General features: G+C 42.3%; 1 protein-coding gene across 2 annotated transcripts; it reads right to left on the reverse strand.

Annotated features, from left to right (window-relative positions):
- Positions 1–1,657: 1,657 nt before the first annotated feature.
- On the reverse strand, positions 1,658–24,786 carry spint2 (serine peptidase inhibitor, Kunitz type, 2). Of its 2 annotated transcripts, XM_021582059.2 has the most exons (7): positions 23,851–24,778; positions 21,972–22,142; positions 12,091–12,156; positions 10,556–10,636; positions 5,790–5,960; positions 5,024–5,065; positions 1,658–2,726 (listed from the first exon to the last, which is right to left on the reverse strand). In XM_021582059.2, the coding sequence occupies exons 1-7, from the start codon at positions 24,275–24,277 to the stop codon at positions 2,530–2,532; spliced, it is 1,155 nt and encodes a 384-aa protein (XP_021437734.2). In that variant the 5' UTR covers positions 24,278–24,778; the 3' UTR covers positions 1,658–2,529. The 2 variants fall into 2 exon arrangements, with proteins under 2 accessions (XP_021437734.2, XP_036817233.1); XM_036961338.1 differs by lacking the exon at positions 10,556–10,636 and having other exon boundaries at positions 23,851–24,786.
- Positions 24,787–25,637: the final 851 nt, after the last annotated feature.

Consider the following 25,637-nt stretch of genomic DNA (forward strand, 5'->3'; position numbering starts at 1 on the left):
GATTGAAAACAGATGACCACAGGCACTGACAACAACACAGAAATAGGTTACCAAGGACAGGGTACACATCGGGCCAAACAAAGCCCCACATAGTGCACACCACTGGAACTGCAGGGGGAGAGTTACGGGTTTTGGGCCTGGGAGCTGTGGAGAGAAGAGAAGGATTCGACTGTACTGTCCTATGGATTTACCTTGGACAGTCAGTGAGAGTTATAGGGGTGGGCAGTGTATCTGCTTTCAGACAGTGAGTGAGGGTTACAGGCTCTCTATAAACATTATCCCCCCCATGCTGCGCTGTTGGAGTTCTGGTCTTGAAGTCTCTCTGGTCCACCCAACAGTCTTATCGCGAACCCTCCCCTGTACTTTCTCCATCCATCCCATTCCTCTCATTCCTACCATCCTCTTTGGCCATCAGCTACCTCAACGTTTTGTGTCAGAGCCAGGGCACTAGAATGATCATTATGTTTGACTCTTTATGGAAATTAGTTTGAATCCCATTGACTAATAATGAGTGTGTATGTATGTGTGTGTGCGTGGGTGGGAGGATTTACATGGTTGGGAAATGAGCTAATCATTTGGTCTTTAGGGCCTCATTTTAGAGCGCAGCGAAAGCAGAGCACTTTAGTACCCAAGGACACAACGTCAAGGAGGCCAGCTGCTTCGTATTGAGTCTCTTCAGCAGAAAAGAACGGGAGAGGAAGGTGAACGTTACACTGGGGCTCTCTCAATTTGTCTTTGTGGCTCCACTTGTCCTATCGCCTCGCCTCCTTTTCAACTGTATTCGAGAAGGTCCAAAGTCACACCCCTTGTACCTTACTCTCCAATGGATTTGGTGATGAGAGGGTGCAAGGAATCGAGAAAAAAATGAATTGAGAAAGAGTCAAGAACACAACACAGAACCCTGCATGACCATACCCACTCCACGGCCTCTGTAGACGGCTTGCTACCTACTTTATCACTAACCATTTCCCAGACCTGGAACCAATTAATAGGGAATTAAGTTTGCTCAATTAGCTAGGTCATTTTAGAATTGGTGCAGGATGAAAATGTTTAGCTAATTCCTGTTTTATTACAAAAACGACCCACCACATCAAGATAAGAAACTCTTGATTCTTTTTTTGCATGCCGATGAAATGTGCAAAGCAATACATTGACAGTGAAACAAATTGCATGAGAACCTACATTACGGTGATCATGTTGAATAGGATGTGTCGATGCAGATTAAAACTTCACTTACTGAACTTCCACAACTAGTGAAGAAAACGTTAGAGTCCTACGCTATGCATAAACTGTACTAATAAAGATCAGTTTAAGGAGTGCCCTCAAATCAGTCTCTTCACCAGGAAGAGACTTAGTATGCATCATGGTCACTTCTGCCCTCTAGAGGTAAGAAAAACAAACCGTCCAGCCTTGTCCTCTCCAATCTGTAGCAATACAAACACAGATGGGAGTGAGTTGACAAACTGGACATTAAGAAAAAGATGAACATACTTCACTGCTTTTTTACCTAGGATGCTTTCAGTTTCAATCCCCTGTTTTACCATCCTAAAACGTATCCATTTACTTCTTATTTATAAACACATTAATTTTCCTTTAAATTATGCAACGCACTTTGCACTGTACAAAATGTGCTATAGAAAATAGAGATATTCAGCAATCAGTAAAGTACCAGTCCTTTATTAAACAGTTAGTAGTTAATACAGAGGACGCAGTGTTGACATCATCCGGCTCACTGCTGCAGAGTTACAGGCAGAACAGGAAATCCCACAATAAGCTACATTTACATTCTATAGGGAGTAGATAAGTGTTTGGTATTAGTGTAAGTCATGAAAATAACAGTTGTTGTCATGTTTAAGATTTAAATTATGTGCACCTCTTAAATTGTAAGTAAAATGTTAACGAAATATGTTATTTGTTCATTAAATTGACTTTTTTTAAAAAGGCAATCTTGCCACTGAATATAGGGTGTACAAAATAACACAGTAAACATAGTGTAGCAGCGCCGTTCATTAACTCACGTTTACAAAAGTTTATTTATTTTTTAAACGCATTCAGGCGAGACTTCCCCCAGACCCATTGATGTGCCTAACCCTGGACTAAAAAGCATTTTAAAAATGGAGATTCTCAATTGAGTTTGTTTTACTCCATGATTAGGCTTAATCTGTCTCCGGGAGACGGCACGTCAAAGTTTCAGCCTTTTAAATGAAACAAACAAGGAAATGACAGCAGCAGAAATTCACTATGATCTGAAAATGTCAAGCATAGGTCTAAATCACTCACTAAACCCCAAACCTAAAACACCTCTTAGGTGTGCCTGTATTAGCAATGCACGTATCACTGTATCTATGTCATTAGTACAGTGGCTATTTGGACAAAAAGACACAATTAAACAACTTCCCATCATATCTGAGTACATCCCTTGACAACCAACAGATGCAGGCATTCCGGGTCAGTGATCTTTGTGGAATGGAAAGTGACAGTGGAGTAAGGCGACTGTGGCGCCATGGAGCCACACAGGAGCAGGCTCCCTCATGGTGCGGTGACCACTTTTGGGAGCGCTTCCTCGGGCAGCTGCTCCTCAAACAGCTGCTCGTAGGGCAGCAGGTCCTCCTTGTCACCGAGGCGACGGTGGCCACGTTGCAGCTTGGAGCGCCAGATGGTGATAAGGATCAGACCCATCAGGATCAGAGCTGAACTCACAGCCAGCGTGGCCACCAGGAAGACGCCTGGAGGGGAAGGACAGATGCATTTACTTTAAGTACACTCCCCTATGCATTTATTTGGACAGGAAAGTTTAAATTTGGCTCTATACTCCTTGAGAGCAACATTTTTCATATGGAGGCAATAGTACATTACTTGTATTTGAGGGTATTTTCATAAATATGTTGTACTGTTTAGAAATAACTATCATCTCATCCCCCCAATTTGAAGGTGCTATAAGTATTTGGACAAATTGAATTACATGTGTATTAAAGTAATCAAAAGTGTAGTATTTGGTCCCAGCTTGACTCTACAAACTTGTAGTTTTTTGGGGTTGTGTTAGAGATGAGTTACTTACTGTTAGTCAGAAAATCTGTTACTAAACACTGCTACATTTATGTGGATGCTACAAAAACTACGGATAATTCTGAACAATGAGAAACTTATAAAAAAGGCACAAAGATCAAAGCCCCAAAAGTGCTAACCTGCCCTGTTATTGGTAATGGTGAAAGGTAAAGGGTATGGTCTTTGTGCCTTGTAAGTTTCCCATCATTATTCACGATTCATTCATAAATTAGCCGTAATCATGGTAGCATACACAATAACGTTAGTGTTCAGAAACATACATAGGTGTGCTTTTTGAAAGCAAAGCACAACTTAAGAAACTGTTGATAATTATACACTTGTTGTATTCTGCTGTAGCACAAAACCGTAAAAGCTAAACACCAAAACAATGTCCTGACTGCCACTGGTCAGGTAGCTTGACAATCATTTTGATACCACTATTAATTTGCACACTACAACCATATTTGCATAAATCCCAATGCATCTCAATGGCCATAGACTTGAATGGAAAAAATTCCGGTCGTAACCAGTCTTCCAGCGTTTAAGACTGGATTGCATTTCTAACTTTAAAAACGTGCAGACCGGTACAAAACTTAGCATCTGCACTGTTCAAGTAAATTTGTTTAACATTCTCAGTGGAAATGGTTCAAACTAGTCCATGTGCATAGAAGTGTGTAGTTAGTTTAACTTTGCAATCATTGGTTTTTGATTGACATACATTTTAAAGTGAAATGGGAGTCTTAGCATCACTCTTACCTTGGAGTTGTCCAAATGCAGACGAGTAACAAGCTTTATGTAGTCATTGAATGCTAGGAATAAATGGGACCAAATACTACACTTGACTACTTCAATACAAGTGAATTTGTCAAAATACTTACGACACCTTCAAAATGGGGGGGGGGGGGCCAAAATACATAGTGCTTTCATTTCTAAACAGTAAATCTTCCTCATGAAATGGTGACGTTCTGACTGTACTGTCACTGAAACATTGGATCTCAAATCCAAAATGCTGGAGTACTGCTCAAACTGCTCTTTCCAGGACAAACTGACCAGGTGAATCCAGGTAAAAGCCATGATACCTTGACGTTAAATCCACTTAAAACAATCAGTGTAGATTAAAGGGGAGGTGATATGTTAAATATGGATCTTTAAGCCTTGAGACATGGATTGTGTATGTGTGTGCGCCATTCAGAGACTGAATGTGCAAGAAAATATTCAAGTGCCTTTGAACAGGGTATGGTTGTAGGTGCCAGGCGCACCAGTTTGTGTCAAGAACTGCAACGCTGCTGGGTTTCACACGCAACAGTTTCTCGTGTGTATCAAGAATGGTTCACCACCCAAAGGACATCCAGCCAACTTGATACAACTGTGGGAAGAATTGGAGTAAACATGGGCCAGCATCCCTGTGGAACGCTTTCGACACCTTGTAGAGTCCATGCCCTGGCAAATTGAGGCTGTTCTGAGGGCAAAGGGGGGGAGCAACTAAATTAGGAAAGTGTTCGTGTTCCAAATGTTTTGTACACTCAGTGTATCTTTCAGTTGTTCGTGATGAATTTGGTTTCACATCACGTTACCTATAACAGTCTCATTTATCAATGAGATCAATGCAGTGGCTTGTGCACTCAGATTTGAATGTTAGGAGTTTGATCCCCGGACGAGTCACACCAAAGACTAAAAATGGCACCTGATCCGTCTCTGCTTGGCACTCAGGATTAAGGAGATGGATTGGCAGTAATGCCCTGTGATAAACTAACCTTCTGTCCAGGGGGTGTACTTGTACCTCAAGCTGCCTCTGGCTCCTTGTGCAAGCCATTCCGGCTCGCACAAGCCAAGTTCATATGCCACCCAAAACAAACTTTAGATCAAAACCTCTCCTGAAGCTGTATTCAGACCTGTTAAGTTTTGCCATATCACACCCACTGGTACACAACCCTTTAAACCTCACCGCTAGCCTAGAACCTAAGGAAGGTTAGCTTACCTGGTGTCACGCGGTTATGGCCATTGTGTTGCCCTTGCTCACCTGTGAAAATTATGGAATCAGAAAAGAGAAAATCACTACAGCCACCACAAAAAAAATCAAATGAACAATTCAACACATTAGAAACACCTTTGGCAGCAACGATTACAGCGGTGAGTCTTCTTGGGTAAGTCGAAGAGCTTTGCACACCTGGATTGGCAAATACTTGCCAATTATTATTTTCCAAATCCTTCAAGCTCTGTCAAGGTGTTTGGGATGATGGCTAGACAGCAATTCAAGTAGTGTTAGATTTTTTTTAAAGCAGAATTTTAAATTAAAAATTTTTTTTTAAATAAAAAAAAAAAAAAAACTTTGCCACTTGGGAACATTCACTGTCTTCTTGGTAAACACCTCCAGTGTAGATTTGGTCTTGTGTTGTAGATTATTGTCCTGCTGAAATGTGAATTACTCTCCCAGTGTCTGGTGTAAAGCAGATTTTCCCTGTCATGCCTCAAAAGAAGGTGTCAGTTACTGTGTTGGATTTGTCCCAAACAAAAAAAAGTGTCAACCCCCATTATTTCACACAGAGTCCATGTAACTTGTGATTTGCTAAGCCATATTTAACCCTTATTTTAGGCTTGCCCTTTTAATACATATATTATTGCAACTACTTTGTTTATATTTGCATAATTGTCTTTTCACTGACCTATGGAGCATTGTGTTGATCAATGACAAACTAAATCCATTTTAATCCCACTAACGCAACAAAATGGAAAACAATTCTTACCGTGCTCTCCAGTGCACCGGGCCATGCATTCGTCCAGTGTGCCGTAGCGGTTGCCGTTTCCCTGGCAGCCACCGTAGATGAAAGACTGGCAGGAGCTAGTGCTGGGGTCAAAGTAGAACAGATTGAAGGCAGCGCGGCAAGGGCCCGAGTCCGAGGGCACCATGCAAGCATCTGTGGAAAACAGGAAGACCAGAGGACAAATCAGAACTGATCTCAGAAGTGGGGCGCTGGCGCGCATGAAGTAGAAGCGTTCATATCTCTGACAAATTTTGAAATCTTAAATTTACCGTTTCACAAGTTCACCCCTCAAAAAAAATACACATTGTTTAGTATATTCCCGAGGCACAACTAGCAGTGAAATATGGCAACGAAAACCCAACAGACCAGCTAACGCAAAGTTGACAAAGGCCCAGCAAGCAGAAGCTAGCGCCATTGAGTACTGACGACAACGCTCCAGATACCCAGCAACAAGATCCTGACACTATTTATTTATTTATTTATTTACAGATCGCCTGGGGCACAATACTCAAACATATTTTACAAGCAAAGCATGTGTTTAGTGAGTCCGCCAGATCAGATGCAGTAGGTATGACCAGGGATTCTTTAAAATCCACGAATTAGACCATTTCCTGTCCTGCTAAGCATTCAAAAATGTAACGAGTACTTTTGTGTGTCAGGGAAAATAGAGTCAAAAGTACAATATTTTCTTCAGTAATGTAGTGGAGTAAATATAAAGTACAGATTCCCCTAAAAAAACTACTTAAGTAGTACTTTAAACTATTTTTTACAACACTGCTCATCAGGTGCCAAGCCACACACCATAATTACAAGGGTAAATCACTTTCAGGAAAAGGAGCTCATTATACAACAGGGAGCAATGGAATACAAAAAGGTCAAAAGTGTCTCATCTTCCCCAACTACACCATGGAGGTGATTGAGCAACGGCACGCATTCTGCTACTTGACTCCCTGCTGTGATGCAGACCATGAGAGGCAGAGGTGAAATACAAGCCTGCATTTTAAATCACAACGCCATGACAGGAGCCTTCACCAAGCTCGAAGATGTTGCAAGCTATGTGTCAAAACTACAGCAAATCCCCTGGCCACAAATGTCTGGAATGTTGACTGAGCAAACAGTGGATTTTATGTTTATTCATAAAAGAGGCAATGTATACAAATAAAAATGTCCAACAACCGCGGAGAGGGCTGTTAAGTCCGACTGTTGCTAGCGTAGTATTGGTCTGTTCTAGCCATCATGCACAGCAGTGCTCGTTTTATGTGAGATGGGGAGAACAATGCTTCATTTGGAGAAGTAGTGGGGAGGGTGGGTTTCTCTGGCGTCCGTTACTGTGTTTAGTTGTTTTCTGCTGCCAGACAGCGGCATCAGATCCAACTGAATTTCTCAAGTTTATCAATCACCCTTATCTTCCAAGGCAAGAGGTGTTGCTATTCTCTTTGGTAAAAACAGCTATTTTTAACTCTTGTCCACAGACAGTAGGTACAACATTAACTCTTTCCCGGGCACCCTATTGAATTTCTAATGGCACAAACATTGACGACCCACATTTCTCTCCTAATATTGTTTTTGATTTACTCCCAGACCTTACTCCCACTAATCGGAGGCGATTTTAAATTGTTACCTTGATCCATATCGCGACAGACTGTCTACACACTCCACAAAATTTCACCCATGTCCAGATACTAAATAATCTAAAACAAATCCAGGAATCTAGTGGACATCTGAAGAGACTGCAACATCCCACAGACAGACTGCTCATTCTACTCTCTTTTTCTAGAATCGACTCCAACTTGATACCCAAAGTGCTCAATTCAAAATGCCATAGAGTCTTAAGTGACCACAGTCCAATTACATTGTCCCTCTCTTTACCAAAACAGAATTACAGTTGGCGTTTTACCCACTCCTTGCTCACAGACCAAGCATTCATTGACTGCATGACAGTTAAGTTGAATGAGTTCCTCAGACTAATGACACGGGAGTGGCATCTGATTCTACACTATGGGAAACGTTAAACGGTTATGAGGTCATTATTTCATATGAGTGACAGAAACAGGGAATCACGAGATAGAAAAATAACTCCCAGCTTTGGCGACAACCAGAACTTCAGGTAGACAACAATATTTTGATATTAAAATATGAACACAGTTCTATTATTGGTTCTCAGGTCAGTAAAGCTGAAACAAAAACAAAATGAACTAGGGGACAAACCGGAAAGGTAGCTCGCTAGACTACTAAAGGACACACAGGCAAATCGAGCAATCCGTAAAAATAAGGTCTAAGGCGGGCACCTTGCCGACAAAGAGATAAACTGCTTCAAATCATTTCTCAGTTATATTTTTTCCAGATCCGATGCGTCAGCCTTCTGTGACTGCAGTCAGCCTTCTGTGACTGCAGTCAGCCTTCTGTGACTGCAGTCAGCCTTCTGTGACTGCAGTCAGCCTTCTGTGACTGCAGTCAGCCTTCTGTGGACGCAGTCAGCCTTCTGTGGACGCAGTCAGCCTTCTGTGGACGCAGTCAGCCTTCTGTGGACGCAGTCAGCCTTCTGTGGACGCAGTCAGCCTTCTGTGGACGCAGTCAGCCTTCTGTGGACGCAGTCAGCCTTCTGTGGACGCAGTCAGCCTTCTGTGGACGCAGTCAGCCTTCTGTGGACGCAGTCAGCCTTCTGTGACGCAGTCAGCCTTCTGTGACGCAGTCAGCCTTCTGTGACGCAGTCAGCCTGCCAAAACTAGCGGCAAAAAAATGTTTTTACTCAAATTTCACAATAGAATAAATAATTGAGGCAATAACAGCTCTCCCACCTGGAAAGGCTGCAGACCCTGATGGTTTCGGCTGTGAATTTTATAAAACATTCAGTGAAGCCCTCGCTCCCCTTACTCAGGATGTTTACTGATTCAACAGAAAATTACATTTTGCCGAAGTCATTGTAAGAAGCCCATATTTGCCTTGTTAAAAAGGCAGAGGTAACAGATCCCGCAAATTTTAGACCGATAGCATTGCTTAATTTAGATGATACGTTTAAAAAAAATGAACAAAGTACTTGTAATAGGTTACACAAACATGCAACCATTATTCATCCAGATCAGACAGGGTTTTATCCCCGGCAGGTTATTGTTCTAATGTGCGCAGGCTGCTTAACATTCTATACGCAAATCATGGGAAAAGCGCCAAGACGGCTATTATATCGCTAGATGCTCAAAAAGCGTTCGACCAAATAGAATGGCCACACATGCTCGAAGCGCTCACTAGGTTTGGATTTGGCGACTCCTTTATCGCCTGGGTCAAAATGCTCTGCCTGCCCAACAGCGACAAACCCAGGCCCTTTGAACTACATAGAGCTGTCCACCAGGGTTTCCCCACTTAGCGGTCTGCTGTCGACCTTGAACCCCTAGCTATACAAATAAGGAATCATCCTAATATCCAAGGTCTTCAAGTAGGAAACAAAAGACCACATTTCTTTATATGCAGACGATGACACAGCCTCTGTCCCTAACCGACGAGACTTAATTCAATTAATTTGGCTAACTGTCTGGCTATTCATTAAAATGGGAGAAAAGGTGATCTCAGATAATATTACAGCAAGTGGTCTCGAGGATACCATTTAAAGTGGTATGACAACTTCACTTACCGTAGACTAAAAATACCTAGAATCCCAAAGCTCATCTTCAAGCTTAACAATGAGCTGGTTGCACAGCTACAACAAAAGAGCTGGATACTTGCCTCTTCCTATGATGGGGCGCATTAATGCCATAAAAAGGGTTTCTCTTCTAACGTGCCTTTATCTTCGCCAGAATCTTCCAATTTCTCTTACCTATTAATTTAAGCCTTCGGACTCGACAAAATCTTGTCATTTGTCTGGGGTTACAAAACCCACCATATTTGTAAAGCCAACTTGCAAATGCCCAAGGAAAGAGGAAGTTTAGGCCTACTCATCTTTAAGCATTACTACTGGGCTGCAAATCATTATTTTGTTCCATCTCGGTTAGGGATGCACGATACAGTGGGGCAAAAAAAGTATTTAGTCAGCCACCAATTGTGCAAGTTCTCCCACTTCAAAAGATGAGGCCTGTAATTTATCATAGGCACACTTCAACTATGACAGACAAAATGAGAAGAAAAATTGCATTGTAGGATTTTTTATTAATATATTTGCAAATTATGGTGGAAAATAAGTATTTGGTCAATAAAAGTTTCTCAATACTTTGTTATATACCCTTTGTTGGCAAAGACAGAGGTCAAACGTTTTCTGTAAGTCTTCACAAGGTTTTCACACACTGTTGCTGGTATTTTGGCCCATTCCTCCATGCAGATCTCCTCTAGAGCAGTGATGTTTTGGGGCAACACGGACTTTCAACTCCCTCCAACCCAGCTCTGTAGATGACTAGCAGAAATGCTTAACACCATTAACTTGGAAAATATGTGTTTTTACCCCAGGACTAACTCCAGCAGATTTCGAGACGTGGTGTCAGTCTGACTGTGAATACTGACTAGGAACGCTTAGTTGTTGTAAGTCATTGTTGCTCCATTCTTGTCCCATGTCTTGCTTAAGCAATACTTCATTGGTTTGTTATTTGTGTGTGCTAAAGTGCAAAAGGAAATACTTTAAAATAAAACTGATCTCAAACCTATAGGCCTCAACTTGTGAAAAAGGCTGTCACATTTGGAAGGACGTTTGAGACCGATCCCAGAACAGCTAACTACACCATGCAGGGAGAATTGTTTACATAGAACCGAAAAGTCGATCCAGTTACCTTTATATTCAATGCTCTTGTGATCTGTAGGTTTGTCAGCATCAGATCCTTTCCTTCCCTTAGAGCCAGCGATGACAGCCACTGGAAAGACAAGTAAATGTAAGAGAGGTGTTGCTGTGTGGGGAGGCCTGTTGGGGTTTGTTGAAGGTGAGAAGTGTCAGTTAACAATGGGAGGAGGTGAGCGAGTGGGAATCAGTAGGTGGGACTGTGTGTAATATTATATATAAATAAAATGGAAATTGAATTTAAACTGAAGGCAATATTCACCCAAGTTTTAAATTACAAAATACAATTTAGGAATTCAAATGATTAAATGTGTGCATTAGAAAATAAAACATGGGATTAAAATATAATCTGTTGGCAATGAAATTGGTCCATACATAGACTGTTAAACTAGGGGTCACGTTTGTTTAATAAAACGTGCAATAAGCATTTAACACAATAAGATAGGCCACTTGATTTCAACATCTGAACAAAGTGGATAGGCTAGCATGCTGTTTAAACAGTTGGAGACAGACAGAAGGGTGTGTTCATAATTCAACTGTAGCCTTGGTAGCTAGCAAATATTTAAATCTAAAGATTAGCTGGCTACTCACTATCACATGGGCTTTTGCTTGAGAGTTTATGAGACCGGTGTTCATTTTCTATTAACGCCTGCTCTAAGTAGTGAGTGTGCATTATGCATGTTCTGGTGTTTTTTTTTAGTCCTTCAAGTGCCTTGCAAACTCCAAGCAGGCTGTCAGGTGCCTTTTACTGAGGAGTGGCTTCAGTCTGGCCACGCTACCATAAAGTCCTGATTGGTGGAGTGCTGCAAAGATGGGAGAACAACCATCTCCACAGAGGAGCCCCCTCCCTCCCTCCCTCCCTCCACAGACAATTCCTTGGACCTCATGGCTTGGTTTTTGCTCTGACATGCACTGCCAACTCTGGGACCTTAGACAGCCGTGTGTGCCTTTCCAAATCACGTCCAGTCAATTGGATTTACCACAGGTGGACTCCAATCAAGTTGTAGAAACATCTCCAAGATGATCAATGGAAACAGGATGCACCGGAGCGCAATTTCAAGTCTCATAGCAAAGGGTCTGAATACTTATGTAAATAAGGTATATCTGTTTGTTTTAACCTTTTGTTCACTTTGTCATTATGGGGGTAGAGGGTAGCTTGATGAGGAAAAGTTTATTTATGCATTTTAGAATAAGGCTGTAATGTAACAAAATGTGGAAAAAGTCAAGTGTATGAGGATTCCTAACATGACTTGAAGTGTGTTAGACAAACAGATAAGCAGAGCTGTACATTACGGAAGGACTGAGGAATGTGGAACTGTTAGCGGATTTATCTAGAACCCCCTCAGGTCTCTAGAGTAGCCGACATTGTACACAGTCAAGTTGTGTTTTAAATGTTGAGGATCATGACATTTTGCCTTTTAAAAGCAAAGAGCAGCCAAGAGATGTTGTATGATTTTACCGGTTTTACTACAGCTAAAGAAAGCGTTTAAAAATAGGTGCTGATGGTAAATAGTACTACGCATGTGTTACCTTGATCATCGACAGTCATAGCCATTCTTCTCTGCATGGGCGAGTCCTTGGACAGCAGCACAGTACCTGTTGAGAAAGTGATGGTCCGTGAAAGACATTAACTGAAAAGCACATTGGCCCACGGTTTAGCCTTACTGTAAAACGGTGTATCGATTGATAAGTGACTAATACATGGGAAACGCAAGGTTTCCTTTCGACAGCTGTGGTTTCTTCCTGTTAATATTAGCAACAAACAGCTGTTCATGAAACATATTACAACCCAGAAAAAAAAAAAAAGCAATAGTGGAATAGAGTGCAATTTGTATTCTTTAAAAATATCCTGAATTACAGCCATTTCCCATCTAAACAAGCAGCCAGCAAGAATGCAGACTTACTGACTCTACATGGAAGAATGTGGACTCTCTTGTTAGGCACTTCATGTAAAAGGACCCATGAGAACCAACATGTGAAGTTTATAGGAGCATGTCAAATCAAAGCCAAGTGTGTGTGTGTGTGTGTGTGTGTGTGTGTGTGTATATATATATATATATATATATATATATATATATATATACACACACACACACACACACGAAGTCTACATACACTTAGGTTGGAGTGATTAACTCCTTTGGGACTGGGGGGCAGTATTGAGTAGCTTGGATAAAAAGGTGCCCAGAGTAAACTGCCTGCTACTCGGGCCCAAAAGCTAGAATATGCATATAATTAGTAGATTTTGATAGAAAACACTTTGAAGTTTCTAAAACTGTTTGAATGATGTCTGTGAGTATAACAGAACTCATATGGCAGGCGAAAACCTGAGAAAAAAATCCAACCCGGAAGTGGGAAATCTGAGGTTTGTTGGTTTTCAAGTTTGCCATTCCAATATACAGTGTCTATGGGGTCATATTGCACTTCCTAAGGCTTCCACTAGATGTCAACCGTCTTTAGAACCTTGTTTGAGGCTTCCACTGTGAAGGGGGAGAGAAAGAGAGCTGTTTGACTAAGAGGTCTGGCAGAGTGGCATGAGCTGATCACACGCTCCCGTGAGAGGTAGCTTCGTTCCATTGCATTTCTATAGACAAAGGAATTCTCCGGTTGGAACATTATTGAAGATTTGTTAAAAACATCCCAAAGATTGATTCTATACATCGTTTGACATGTTTCTATGAACTGTAATAACGTTTTTGACAAGTGATGGCGCATTATGCATTTGGATTACTGGGCTAAACGCAAGAACAAAAAAAGGAGGTATTTGGACATATGATGGACTTAATCAAACAAAACAAACATTTATTATGGAACTGGGATTCCTGGGAGTGCATTCTGATGAAGATCAAATGTAAGTGAATATTTCTAAAGCTACCTCTACTTGGAGGTGGCTGGATATTTCTGTGACTAGGTGCAGAACTAACAATTGTTTGGTGTGCTTTCGCCGTAAAGCCTATTTGAAATCGGACATTGTGGCTGGATTTATAAGAAGTTTCTATAAAATTGTGTAAAATACTTGTATGTTTGAGGAATGTTAATTATGGGATTTCTGATGTTTTGAATTTGGCGCCCTGCAATTTCACTGGCTGTTGGCGAGGTGGGACGCTACCGTCCCACATATCCCAGAGAAGTTGAAACTGTTTTTCAACCTCATCAAATATATTGTTAACAAACTATAATTTTGGCAAGTCGGTTAGGACGTCTACTTTGTGCATGACAAGTAATTTTTCCAACAATTGTTTACAGACAGATTATTTCACTGTATCACAATTCCAGTGGGCTAGAAGTTTAAATACATTAAGTAGACTGTGCCTTTAAACATCTTGGAAAATTCCAGAAAATGATGTCATGGCTTTAGAAGCTTCTGATGGGCTAATTGACATAATTGGAGTCCATTGGAGGTGTACCTGTGGATGTATTTCAAGGCCTACCTTCAAACTCAGTGCCTCTTTGCTTGACATCATGGGAAAATCAGAAGAAAATCAGCCAAGACCTCAGGAAAAAAACTAATTGTAGACCTCCACAAGTATGGTTCATCCTTGGGAGCAATTTTCAAACGCCTGAAGGTACCATGTTCATCTGTACAAACAATAGTACGCAAGTATAAACACCATGGGACCACGTAGCAGTCATACTGCTCAGGAAGGAGACGCGTTCTGTCTCCTAGAGATGAACGTACTGGTGCGAAAAGTGCCAATAAATCCCAATCCCAGAACAGCAGCAAAGGACCTTGTGAAGATGCTGGTAGAAACAGGTACAAAAGTATCTATATCCACAGTAAAACGAGTCCTATATCGACATAACCTGAAAGGCCGCTCAGCAAGGAAGTTACTGCTCCAAAACCGCCATAAAAAGCCAGACTATGGTTTGCAACTGAACATGGGGACAAAGATTGTACTTTTTGGAATAATGTCCTCTGGTCTGATGAAACAAAAACAGACCCGTTTGGCAATAAGGACCATTGTTCTGTTTGGAGGAAAAAAGGGGGATGATTGCAAGCTGAAGAACACCATCCCAACCGTGAAGCACAGGGGTGGCAGCATCATGTTGTGGGGGTGCTTTGCTGCAGTTCACAAAATAGATGGCATCATGAGGCAAGAAAATTGTTTGGATATATCAAAGCAACATCACAAGACAGTCAGGAAGTTAAAGCTTGGTCGCAAATGGGTCTTCCAAATGGACAATGACCCCAAGCATACTTCCAAAGTTGTGGCAGTGGCTTAAGGACAAGAAAGTTAAGGTATTGGAATGGCCACCAGAAAGCCCTGACCTCAACCCTATAGAAAATTTGTGGGCAGAACGGAAAAGCATGTGCGAGCAAGGAGGCCTACAAACCCGACTCAGTTACACCAGCTCTGTCAGGAGGAATGGGCCAAAACACCCAACTTATTGTGGGAAGCTACCTGAAACATTTGACCCAAGTTAAACTTCTGACCCACTGGGTATGTGATGAAAGAAATCAAAACTGAAATAAAAAAAATCACTATTATTATTACATTTCACATTCTTAAAATACACTGGTGGGCCTCCTGGGTGGCGCAGCGGTTAAGGGCGCTGTACTGCAGCGCCAGCAGAGTCCCTGGGTTCGCGCCCAGGCTCTGTCGTAACCGGCCGCGACCGGGAGGTCCGTGGGGCGATGCACAATTGGCCTAGCGTCGCCCGGGTTAGGGAGGGCTTGGTCGGAAGGGGTGTCCTTGTCTCATCGCGCACCAGCGACTCCAGTGGGCGCTAACCAAGGTGGCCAGGTGCACTGTGTTTCCTCCGGCGCATTGGTGCGGCTGGCTTCCGGGTTGGATGCGAGCTGTGTTAAGAAGCAGTGCGGCTTGGTTGGGTTGTGTATCGGAGGACGCATGACTTTCAACCTTCGTCTCTCCCAAGCCCGTACGGGAGTTGTAGCGATGAGACAAGATAGTAGCTACTACAACAATTGGATCCCACGAAATTGGGGAGAAAAAAAAAAAAAAAAAGAGGTAAAATTCAAACTGACCTAAAACAGTGAATTTTTACTAGGATTAAATGTCAGGAATTGTGATAAACTGAGTTTAAATGTATTTGGCTAAAAAAAAAAAAGTATTTAGTCAGCCAGTGCAAGTTCTCCCACTTAAAAAGATGAGGACTGTAATTTTCATCACTTCAACTATGACAGACAAAATGAGAAGAAGAAAAATCCTGAAAATCACATTGTAGGATTTTTTATGAATATATTTGCAAATTATGGTGGAAAATAAAGTATTTGGTCAATAACAAAAGTTTATCTCAATACTTTGTTATATACCCTTTGTTGGCAAAGACAGAGGGCAAACGTTTTCTGTAAGTCTTCACAAGGTTTTCACACACTGTTGCTGGTATTTTGGCCCATTCCTCCATGCAGAGCTTCTCTAGAGCAGTGATGTTTTGGGGCTGTTGCTGGGCAACACAGACTTTCAACTCCCTCCAAAGATTTTCTATGGGGTTGAGATTTGGAGACTGGCTAGGCCACTCCTGGACCTTGAAATGCTTCTTACAAAGCCACTCCTTCGTTGCCCGGGCGGTGTGTTTGGGATCATCGTCATGCTGAAAGACCCAGCCACGTTTCATCTTCAATGCCCTTGCTGATGGAAGGAGGATTTCACTCAAAATCTCACGATACGTGGCCCCATTCATTCTTTCCTTTACACGGATCAGTCGTTCTGGTCCCTTTGCAGAAAAACAGCTCACAAGCATGATGTTTCCACCCCCATGCTTCACAGTAGGTATGGTGTTCTTTGGATGCAACTCAGCATTCTTTGTCCTCCAAACACGACGAGTTGAGTTTACTAAAAAGTTCTATTTTTGGTTTCATCTGACCATATGACATTCTCCCAATCTTCTTCTGGATCATCCAAATGCTCTCTAGCAAACTTCAGACAGGCCTGGACATGTACTGGCTTAAGCAGGGGAACACGTCTGGCACTGCAGGATTTGAGTCCCTGGCGGCGTAGTGCGTTACTGATGGTAGGCTTTGTTACTTTGGTCCCAGCTCTCTGCAGGTCATTCACTAGGTCCCCCTGTGTGGTTCTGGGATTTTTGCTCACCGTTCTTGTGATCAGTTTGACCCCACGGGGTGAGATCTTGCGTGGAGACCCAAATCGAGAGAGATTATCAGTGGTCTTGTATGTCTTCCATTTCCTAATAATTGCTCCCACAGTTGATTTCTTCAAACCAAGCTGCTTACCTATTGCAGATTCAGTCTTCCCAGCCTGGTGCAGGTCTACAATTGTGTTTCTGGTGTCCTTTGACAGCTCTTTGGTCTTGGCCATAGTGGAGTTTGGAGTGTGACTGTTTGAGGGTGTGGACTGGTGTCTTTTATACTGATAACAAGTTCAAACAGGTGCCATTAATACATGTGACGAGTGGAGGACAGAGGAGCCTCTTAAAGAAGAAGTTACAGGTCTGTGAGAGACAGAAATCTTGCTTGTTTGTAGGTGACCAAATACTTATTTTCCACCATAATTTGGAAATAAATTCATTAAAATTAACATGATTTTCTGGATTTTTTTTCTCTAATTTTGTCTGTCATAGTTGAAGTGTATCTATGATGAAAAGCCTCATCTTTTTAATGGAAGAACTTGCACAATTGGTGGCTGACTAAATACTTTTTTGCCCCACTGTATATCTAAAAAAAAAACATTTAAAAAAAAAATAATCTCATCTGGTTTGCGCTTAGTGGGACTACAATTTGTTCAACAGGACAATTACCCAAAACACACCTCAAGGCTATGTAAGGGCTATTTGACCAAGGAGAGATGGTGTTCTGCATCAGATGACCTGTCCGCCACAATTCCTACCTCAACCCAAATCAAATGGTTTGGGATGAGTTGGACCTAAGAGTGAAGGATAAACAGCCAACAAGTGCACAGCATGTGTGTGAACTCCTTCAATACTGTTGAAAAAGCATTCCAGGTGAAGCTGGTTGAGAGAATGCCTTGATGACAGCTTTGCACACTCTTGGCAAAGGGTGGCTACTTTGAAGGACCAAAAATACATTTTGGTTTTACACTATATTGCTTACTACATGTGTTATTTATAGTGGTCTTCACTATTATTCTACAATATAGAATACATCAAAAGAAAAACCCTAGAATGAGTAGGTGTTCAAACATTTGACTGGTACTGTATATGTTTGCTCCAATTGCAAGAGCCTGACCATGAACAGTTTATTATGGAATGGATGCTAGACTGTGGTGCACGGCTCAGGCCAAACCTCATCGTACGGAGGTCACTTAACCGGTTTGGCATTGGGTAAGCTGAAACAATCATAACACTATCTATGCACACGACACACCCATAACAAACACCCTACACCTCAAAGGGATGATGTAAAACTAACTAGCTTAGCAGTAGAGACTCACATTAAAATGGTCATGGTTCTGTTTTTACAGTTCCAACAGCCTTTAAATGACCCGTTTGAGTTAAATTTACTTTGTTAGGTATAATCATATATTTTCTGTAGCATAGTAGGAAACAGAGACAGTAGTTGGACTAGTAGCCTGTTGGACTGATATGCCAGACTTAAGGATGCTGCCAGGATCCTAGTGTAGGGAGTGTGTGCCTGAACACAAGCCACAGATTCATTTTTGCCCGTCTCCCCATGGGGAGCACTGTGGTGGAGGTTACTGTGGTTAGAGGGGGCCACTTTGTTAAACAGTAGATTGCCATGTCAAGAGGCTTAATGCTCTGTGTATGACCTCTGACGAGGTGTGTGACCTAAAAAGGAGATACTTTGACTATTTAAAAATACATTTTTAAAAAAGGACAAGAATTAGATTTCAGTTTAAAATGCATACCCAACATACCATTGATTTTCTACATTTTACAAACCATGCTACGCTATGCACAAGGACCACTTAATCTCCACAGAAAAATTTACAAAAGCACACGTCGAGGAGAAAAACTGTGCAGACAGTTTGTAATAGGATAAAACAGCGGGCGATTTTAACCGTAATTCTGTTACCAAACATTGCATCTGCACAATTTCACTTTCTCTTGTAAATGTATTCATTTTGCATAGAGTTGTATGGTTTGCTACACTTTGAAATCAAATGTTTTTTTGTTTGGCATATATTTTAAGTGAGAACTCAAGAGTCTCAGTGTAATTACTCTACAGCAGGGATGGGCAACTGGCGGCACACCTGCAGATCAAGTAATCAAAATATTTATATATATTTTTTTTTATACTCAGTCGGGGTCTCAACTGCCATCTGCCCAGTACAGTTAAAACTGGGATTTATATGTGAACAACAATCCTACAGTGTGCCAGTGACCATTTGCCCACTGACATCGGATACGACACGAACTGCTGTCAGGACAAGACCCTGGTGAGGACAACGAGCCCACAGATAAAGTTCCGAGACGGTTTCTGACAGTTTGTGCAGAAATCCTTTGTTTGCGCAAACCTACAGTTTCATCAGCTACCCGAGTAGCTGGTCTCAAACGATCTCTCAGGTGAAGAAGCCAGGTGTGGAGGCCAGTTGGACGTACTGCCAAATTCTCTAAAAAGACTTGAGGCGGTTATGGTGGAGAAATTAACATTCAATTCTCTGGCAATAGGACTGGTGGACATTCCTGCAGTCAACATGCCAATTACAAGCTCCTGTAACTTGAGACATCTGTGGCATTGTGTTGTGTGACAACTGCACATTTTAAAAGTGGATTTTTTTATTATCCACAGCACCAGGTGCATCTGTGTAATGATCAGCTTCTTGTTATGTCACATGTCAGGTGGATGGATTATCTTGGCATGGTAGAAATGCTCACTAACAGGGATGTAAAATAAATTAAAATAGTGCACAAAATGAGAGAAACACTTGTGCATATGGAACAGTTCTGGGATATTATGTCAGCTCATGTAACCAACACTTTACATTTTTTGTTCAGTGTAGAATACACAAGGCGCCATGTCGAAGTTAGGTTGTGCATCAGTGTTTCTATAGTTGTGTCAGTGACTCATTTAGCCCATGAGTTTGGGTTTTTTGTGGCCCCCACCCCCATCAAAGTTGCCCATCCCTACTGCACAGAAACAATAGAACCGGTACAGATTGCTATGAAAAACCTAAATAACAATGGGGTGTGGACCAAGACGCACACAAGAGAGTTAGTTAAACCTGCTGAAAAAGGCGTTGACACAAATCGTTCTGTGTTTTGTCAGTTTTAGTCAAGACAAAACGCTGACTGCCTAATCCAGTTTAGGAGTTATGACTTCAGGAGATGAATAAAACGCACATTAAATAATCAAACACACAAGCCGGGCTGGGGGGGGGAAATGTGAGACGTTGAGAAAAAAAATAGAAATAGGTAGTCCTACTTATCGAGAAAAAAAAGACTTTTAACCCAGGGCATTTCCACAGTAACAGAATTACGCTGAAGACTCAGACTGTTCACTTTCAAATCTCAAACCGTTGATATAAAAACCATACAACTACGCACCATGACTAATTTACAGTGTATATAAACTCAGCAAAAAAAAGAGAAGCAAAGTCCTCACTGTCAACTGTGTTTATTTTCAGCAAACTTCACATGTGTAAATATTTGTATGAACATAACAAGATTCTACAACTGAGACAAACTGAACAAGTTCCACAGACATGTGACTAACAGTAATGGCATAACATGTTCCTGAACAAAGAGGGGGGGGGGGGGGGGGGGGGGGGGGGGGGGGGGTAGTATCTAGTGTGGCCACCAGCTGCATTAAGTACTGTAGAGCATCTCCTCCTCATGGACTGCACCAGATGTGCAAGTTCATGCTGTGAGATGTTAACCCACTCTTCCACCAAGGCACCTGCAAGTTCCCGGACATTTATGGGGGGGGGGGCAAGCCCTCACCCTCACCCTCCGAGCCAACAAGTCCACAGACATGCTCAATGGGATCCGGGCTCGTAGCTGGCCATGGCAGAACACTGACATTCCTGTCTTGCAGGAAATCACCCACAGAACAAGCAGTATGGCTGGTGGCATTGTCATGCTGGAGGGTCATGTCAGGATGAGCCTGCAGGAAGGGTACCACATGAGGGAGGAAGATGTCTTCCCTGTAACGCACAGCGTTGAGATTGCCTGCTAAGACAACAAGCGCAGTCCGATGATGCTGTGACACACCGCCCCAGACGGACCCTCCAAACCGATCCCGCTCCAGAGTACAGGCCTCGGTGTAACGCTCATTCCTTCGACAATAAACACAAATAAACACGAATCCGACCATCAGCCCTGGTGAGACAAAACCGTGAATCGTCAGTGAAGAGCACTGACAGTTTTGTCTAGTCCAGCGACAGTGAGATTGTGCCCATGGGTGACGTTGTTGCCAGTGATGTCTGCTGAGGACCTGCCTTACAACAGGCCTTCAAGCCCAAAGTCCAGCCTCTCTCAGCCTATTGCGGACAGTCTGAGCACTGATGGAGGGATTGTGCGTTCCTGGTGTAACTCGGGCAGTTGTTGCCATCCTGTACCTGTCCAGCAGGTGTGATGTTTGGATGTACCGATCCTGTGCAGAGGTTTTTACACGTGGTCTGCCACTGTGAGGACGATCAGCTGTCCGTCCTGTCTCCCTGTGGCGCTGTCTTAGGTGTCTCACAGTACGGACATTGCAATTTATTGCCATGGTCACATCTGCAGTCCTCATGCCTCCTTGCAGCATGCCTAGGGCACATTCACGCAGATGAGCAGAGACGCTGGGAATCTTTCTTTTGGTGTTTTTCAGAGTCAGTAGTAAGGCCTCTTTAGTGTCCTAAGCTTTCATAACTGTGATCTTAATTGCCTACTGTCTGTAAGCTGTTAGTGTCTTAACGACTGTTCCACAGGTGCATGTTCATTAATTGTTTATGGTTCATTGAACAAGCATGGAAAACCGTGTTTAACCCTTTACAATGAAGATCTGTGAAGCTATTTAAATTTGTACGAATTATTTTTGAAATGCAGGGTCCTGAAAAAGGGACGTTTCTTTTTTTGCTGAGAGATAGATTATATATCTATATTCACTGGAAGAATTGCAGATGCAAAGAATTACAGTAAAATCTCCCTTGTTTTTTTCTGTTAACAAACTTAGTATCTGCACAGTTCATCCTGTCAATATGCTTTTGTAAAATGTATACATTTTAAAAGTTTAAAAAAGTATTTGCGTAATTCTATCACCATGGAATTGCCCCCCAGCAGTCCCTGCTGAAGGTTGTTAGTAACGTGAGACTTCCCTCCCGCTGTTACTTAGTTTACACAAGGTCACGTCCTTCTGTTACAGCTGGCTCTGTCCCACCCCCCCCAGGCTGCCTGTGTTGACTTAAGGACACAGCCGAATTCCACTAACAACACTTCGTCAGTGACGCCATGGCTGGGCCAACAGAGAAACCACAGATCCACAAGTATTCACCCCAAAAATAGAAAATGAACTGGGTAGAACAATATCTTACCTGTCACCCCACTACAAGCCCCCTCACATTCCTCCTGACTGTGAAAGTTGTTGGCGTTGCCGTTGCAGCCGCCATAGATGAACAGCTTGCAGGTCTGGTTGGTGACGTCATAGTAGTATTTGGGGAAGGCAGCGCGGCAGGAACCCACTACCATGGGCATGCGGCACTTATCTGTGGGAAGAGGAAAGGGCAGACGAGAGGTTCACACTGAAGCGGGTCACGATAAGCTCAATTCACAAGGAAACCCATTCGTTGTCGGGTAAATTACATGCTTAAAAAAAAAGGGGGGGGGCCATTTTTATACTCCGTAGCAATCGGGAACTACATCAGTCAAGATGAAAATATGATTAACACCAATACAAAATAGTATAAGTGCAAATAAATGTATGATGAGCGCCTAGTTGTCAAAGAAAAGCACCTTTCTAGGAGGAGAGTTAGAAGTCCTACTGTAGCTCTCTCCGGCCTTTATTTCCCAATGATTTACATACTGAGTGAAACCATGAGAGCTGGAATGGGTAAACAAAACATGACAAAAGAGCAGAGACCGGAGTTTCTCCACCACACCTATTACACCAATCAATCTTATCTTGCACATGCAAACTGGGCTGACTTGTTGGCCCAGTCTCCTGCCGCATTCAAAACAACTGGGAAATGCGAAGTCGGACATCTCGGACTTCCAACTTCAGTGCGTTCAAGACAACTGGGAACTCGGAAAAAACTAGGGTCAACTGGGGAGAATTTTTTTCCCTCCGAATTCTAAGTCGGGGCCACTTTCTCAAACTCTGACTTTCCAACCTGAAGATCACTGATGTCACAATACTTGAGCAAAAGTACTCGGTTTCAAATATACTTAAGTATCAAAAGTAAATGTAATTGCCAAAATATACTTAAGTATCAAGTATAAATCACTTCTATTAGGCAATCCAAACAGCACAATTTTCTCACCAACACTCAGTTTACAAATGAAGCATTTGTGTTTAGTCTGCCAGATCAGAGGCAGTAGGGATGACCTCTTGATAAAAGTGTGTGAATTGGACCATTTCCCTGTCCTGTTAAGCATTCAAAATGTAAGGAGTACTTTTGGGTGTCAGGGAAAATGTATCGAGTAAGAAGTACATCATTTTCTATAGGAATGTAGGGATGTAAAAGTAGTCAAATATAAATACTAAAGTAAAGTACAGATACTCCAAAACATTACTTACGAAGTACTTTCAAGTAGTTTTACTTGAGTACTTTACACCACTGGAATAACTTGGGTGATGTTGACAAACAAGAAACATCCTGTGTACTCCAGAATAGGAGTCAATACCCCTGGCACAGGTAAACCACTTTCCTAATTTTTCCACTTCATAAACCGCACCTGACTTGGTTACGAATGTCTGACAATGTGCAAAGCAGTGGACGGCATGTGTGAGATGCAAAGACAGCACCATTGATCGCTCTAGAGATAACGTGAATAAAATCCAGAATAATAAGTACTGGTCGCCACTGAGATAATGTGCATAGGAAGAAACAAATAAAAAAAAGACAATACTGTATAAACTTGAGTGGTGGTCCATAAGACATGCTCTCACTTTGGCCTTTCAGGCAGTTTAAAGTCCAGATCAAATCGAATATCTAGAGTGCTTAACTTGCACTATAACTCCTTAGCTCAATAAAAATAAATTGCAAAACAAGGACAGAGCTGGGGAATGGTAATCTGTCACATGACCCCAATTTGTAAAGCATATTGACCCCCCCACCCCAAAAAAAAAACAAATAGGCCATATTAATTGACAAAGTGCTGATATAGCCTAGCCTACTTAGCTAAAACAGTCCCTATTAGTGCCAATGACGCCCCTGAATTGTCATTGTCCTAAAGACCAATATGCCTGCCTACCTGTCGAGTTGACTTCCCTGGGCACACCAGCTTCACTAATATCGTCCACTTCGATTATTGTAGTCTTTGGATGCGTCTTTTTGCGGTAGACCTTGAACTGTGTATCGGACTGTAAGACGCAGACGTCCTTCCCATCTTTCATGCAGTTGACGAGAAAACACTCCGATGGTCCATCCGCTGAGGCTCCAACCAAAGCGAGCTGGCAGTCCTGGTAGCCGCAGCAAGCTTCCTGACACCCCATGTTGTCTGATATCTCCGGCAGGTGAGCCAAATAGCTGGCTCCAGCGTCAAGAGATTTTGGGTCAAGACCTTGGTCGGTGTCGGCGTCTACATCCCAAGCGCATCCTTGTTTCTCTTCGCCCAACTGACCGCGGACCAGTACCGCGAGCAGTGCGAACAATACACCACTACTCCACACCTGTTTCATTGTTGTTGTTTTTCTTCCGCGAAAGCCTTCGTCAAAGTAAATAAGTCTTCCAAATAATATTTTCTCGATCGAAGTAGCAATTCGCCTTAGATTATTAGATGCTGTAGGCGAAACTACTTCCCTGTTGAAACGACCTCCTTTTGTTGTCTTGAATATACCGTAGTTAGAGACAGGTGCTCTTTACCCCGCCCACGGAATAAGGCGAGGCCATGTTCAATAATTGACAAACGTTTTCGAACTTTGCAGATAGAGAAATGTCACGAAAATAGCCAATGTGTTCTACATATCATATGTATATCTGAACGTTCCAACCCGTTCCGTCCGGCTGAGGCGCACCAAGCGGCCTTTTGGGCGTGAAGTTAGGTTCAACTTTTTCAAAAGTTCCATCTTCTGTGTTCTTTTTCATGACATTCAGATGTATCAGATATTTACTTTGTTAGGCCTTCGGATTCGTTCAGTCTAATCACTCATTTAGTTATGCTGTTGTCGTAGACTAACACAGACGCTGTACCTGAGTACACAGGTTGCCTTCATTACCTTCTCAGAAAAGTGAATCAATTTTATTTTGATACCACAAGATGGCACCATTACCCTTCTGCCATAAAGATATCCAGTGTACATGGTAAGTCAACCCATTAGAGCGCAGACAAGAGCAACAAAAAAGTACGAGAAATACCAGACTGGGCAAGTTGATTTAAATTCTTATTTAGGATAAAAGCCTGTCACAAGTCTACTATAAAAGGTTGTGAAATAACATTGTTCATGCTTTCCAGTGTTTGGTGATTGGAAAGGTGAGCGGACAATACCAGCTGCAAGCGTCCTCTAGTAGTAGGTTCAATGTCGTATTAGTTATGTTTAAAAAAAATATGCTGTTTAGGAGTGTGTGAATAGGGGTGTGCAGATATGAGTCAAAGTCCAGGGCTTACAGCAAGGACAAACTAACAGACATGAGTAAATAAGGCAATAGGCTGCAAACAGGGTTTATTGCATGGTGCAGCCCTGGGTATAACCTAAAACCAAATGGCTTAGTACATCAGTAAATAGTCCTTATTATCATATCTACTACAGGCAGCTGTGTTTATAACGAAGGCAGGGCTTTTGAGCACAGGGGGATGGATGTAGTAGAGGAAGAAGACAACTTGATTGATCCATTTGCCTTAGTCGACAGAAAAGAAGACAGAAACACTCAAAGGTTGGAGTTTTAAGTGCCTTGCTCAAGGGCACAACGGTAGGGGATGGCATTTAGGACTGATGCCAGTAACCCTCCTGTTGCTGGACCAAATATTATTTATTCCCTTCGGGACATTGGTGTTGAATCTGCAACCATCTAGTTCAGGGTTTTCCAACCTTGTTTCTGGAG

The sequence above is a fragment of the Oncorhynchus mykiss genome, chromosome 24 (assembly GCF_013265735.2).
Source record: "Oncorhynchus mykiss isolate Arlee chromosome 24, USDA_OmykA_1.1, whole genome shotgun sequence".
Lineage (NCBI taxonomy): Eukaryota > Metazoa > Chordata > Actinopteri > Salmoniformes > Salmonidae > Oncorhynchus > Oncorhynchus mykiss.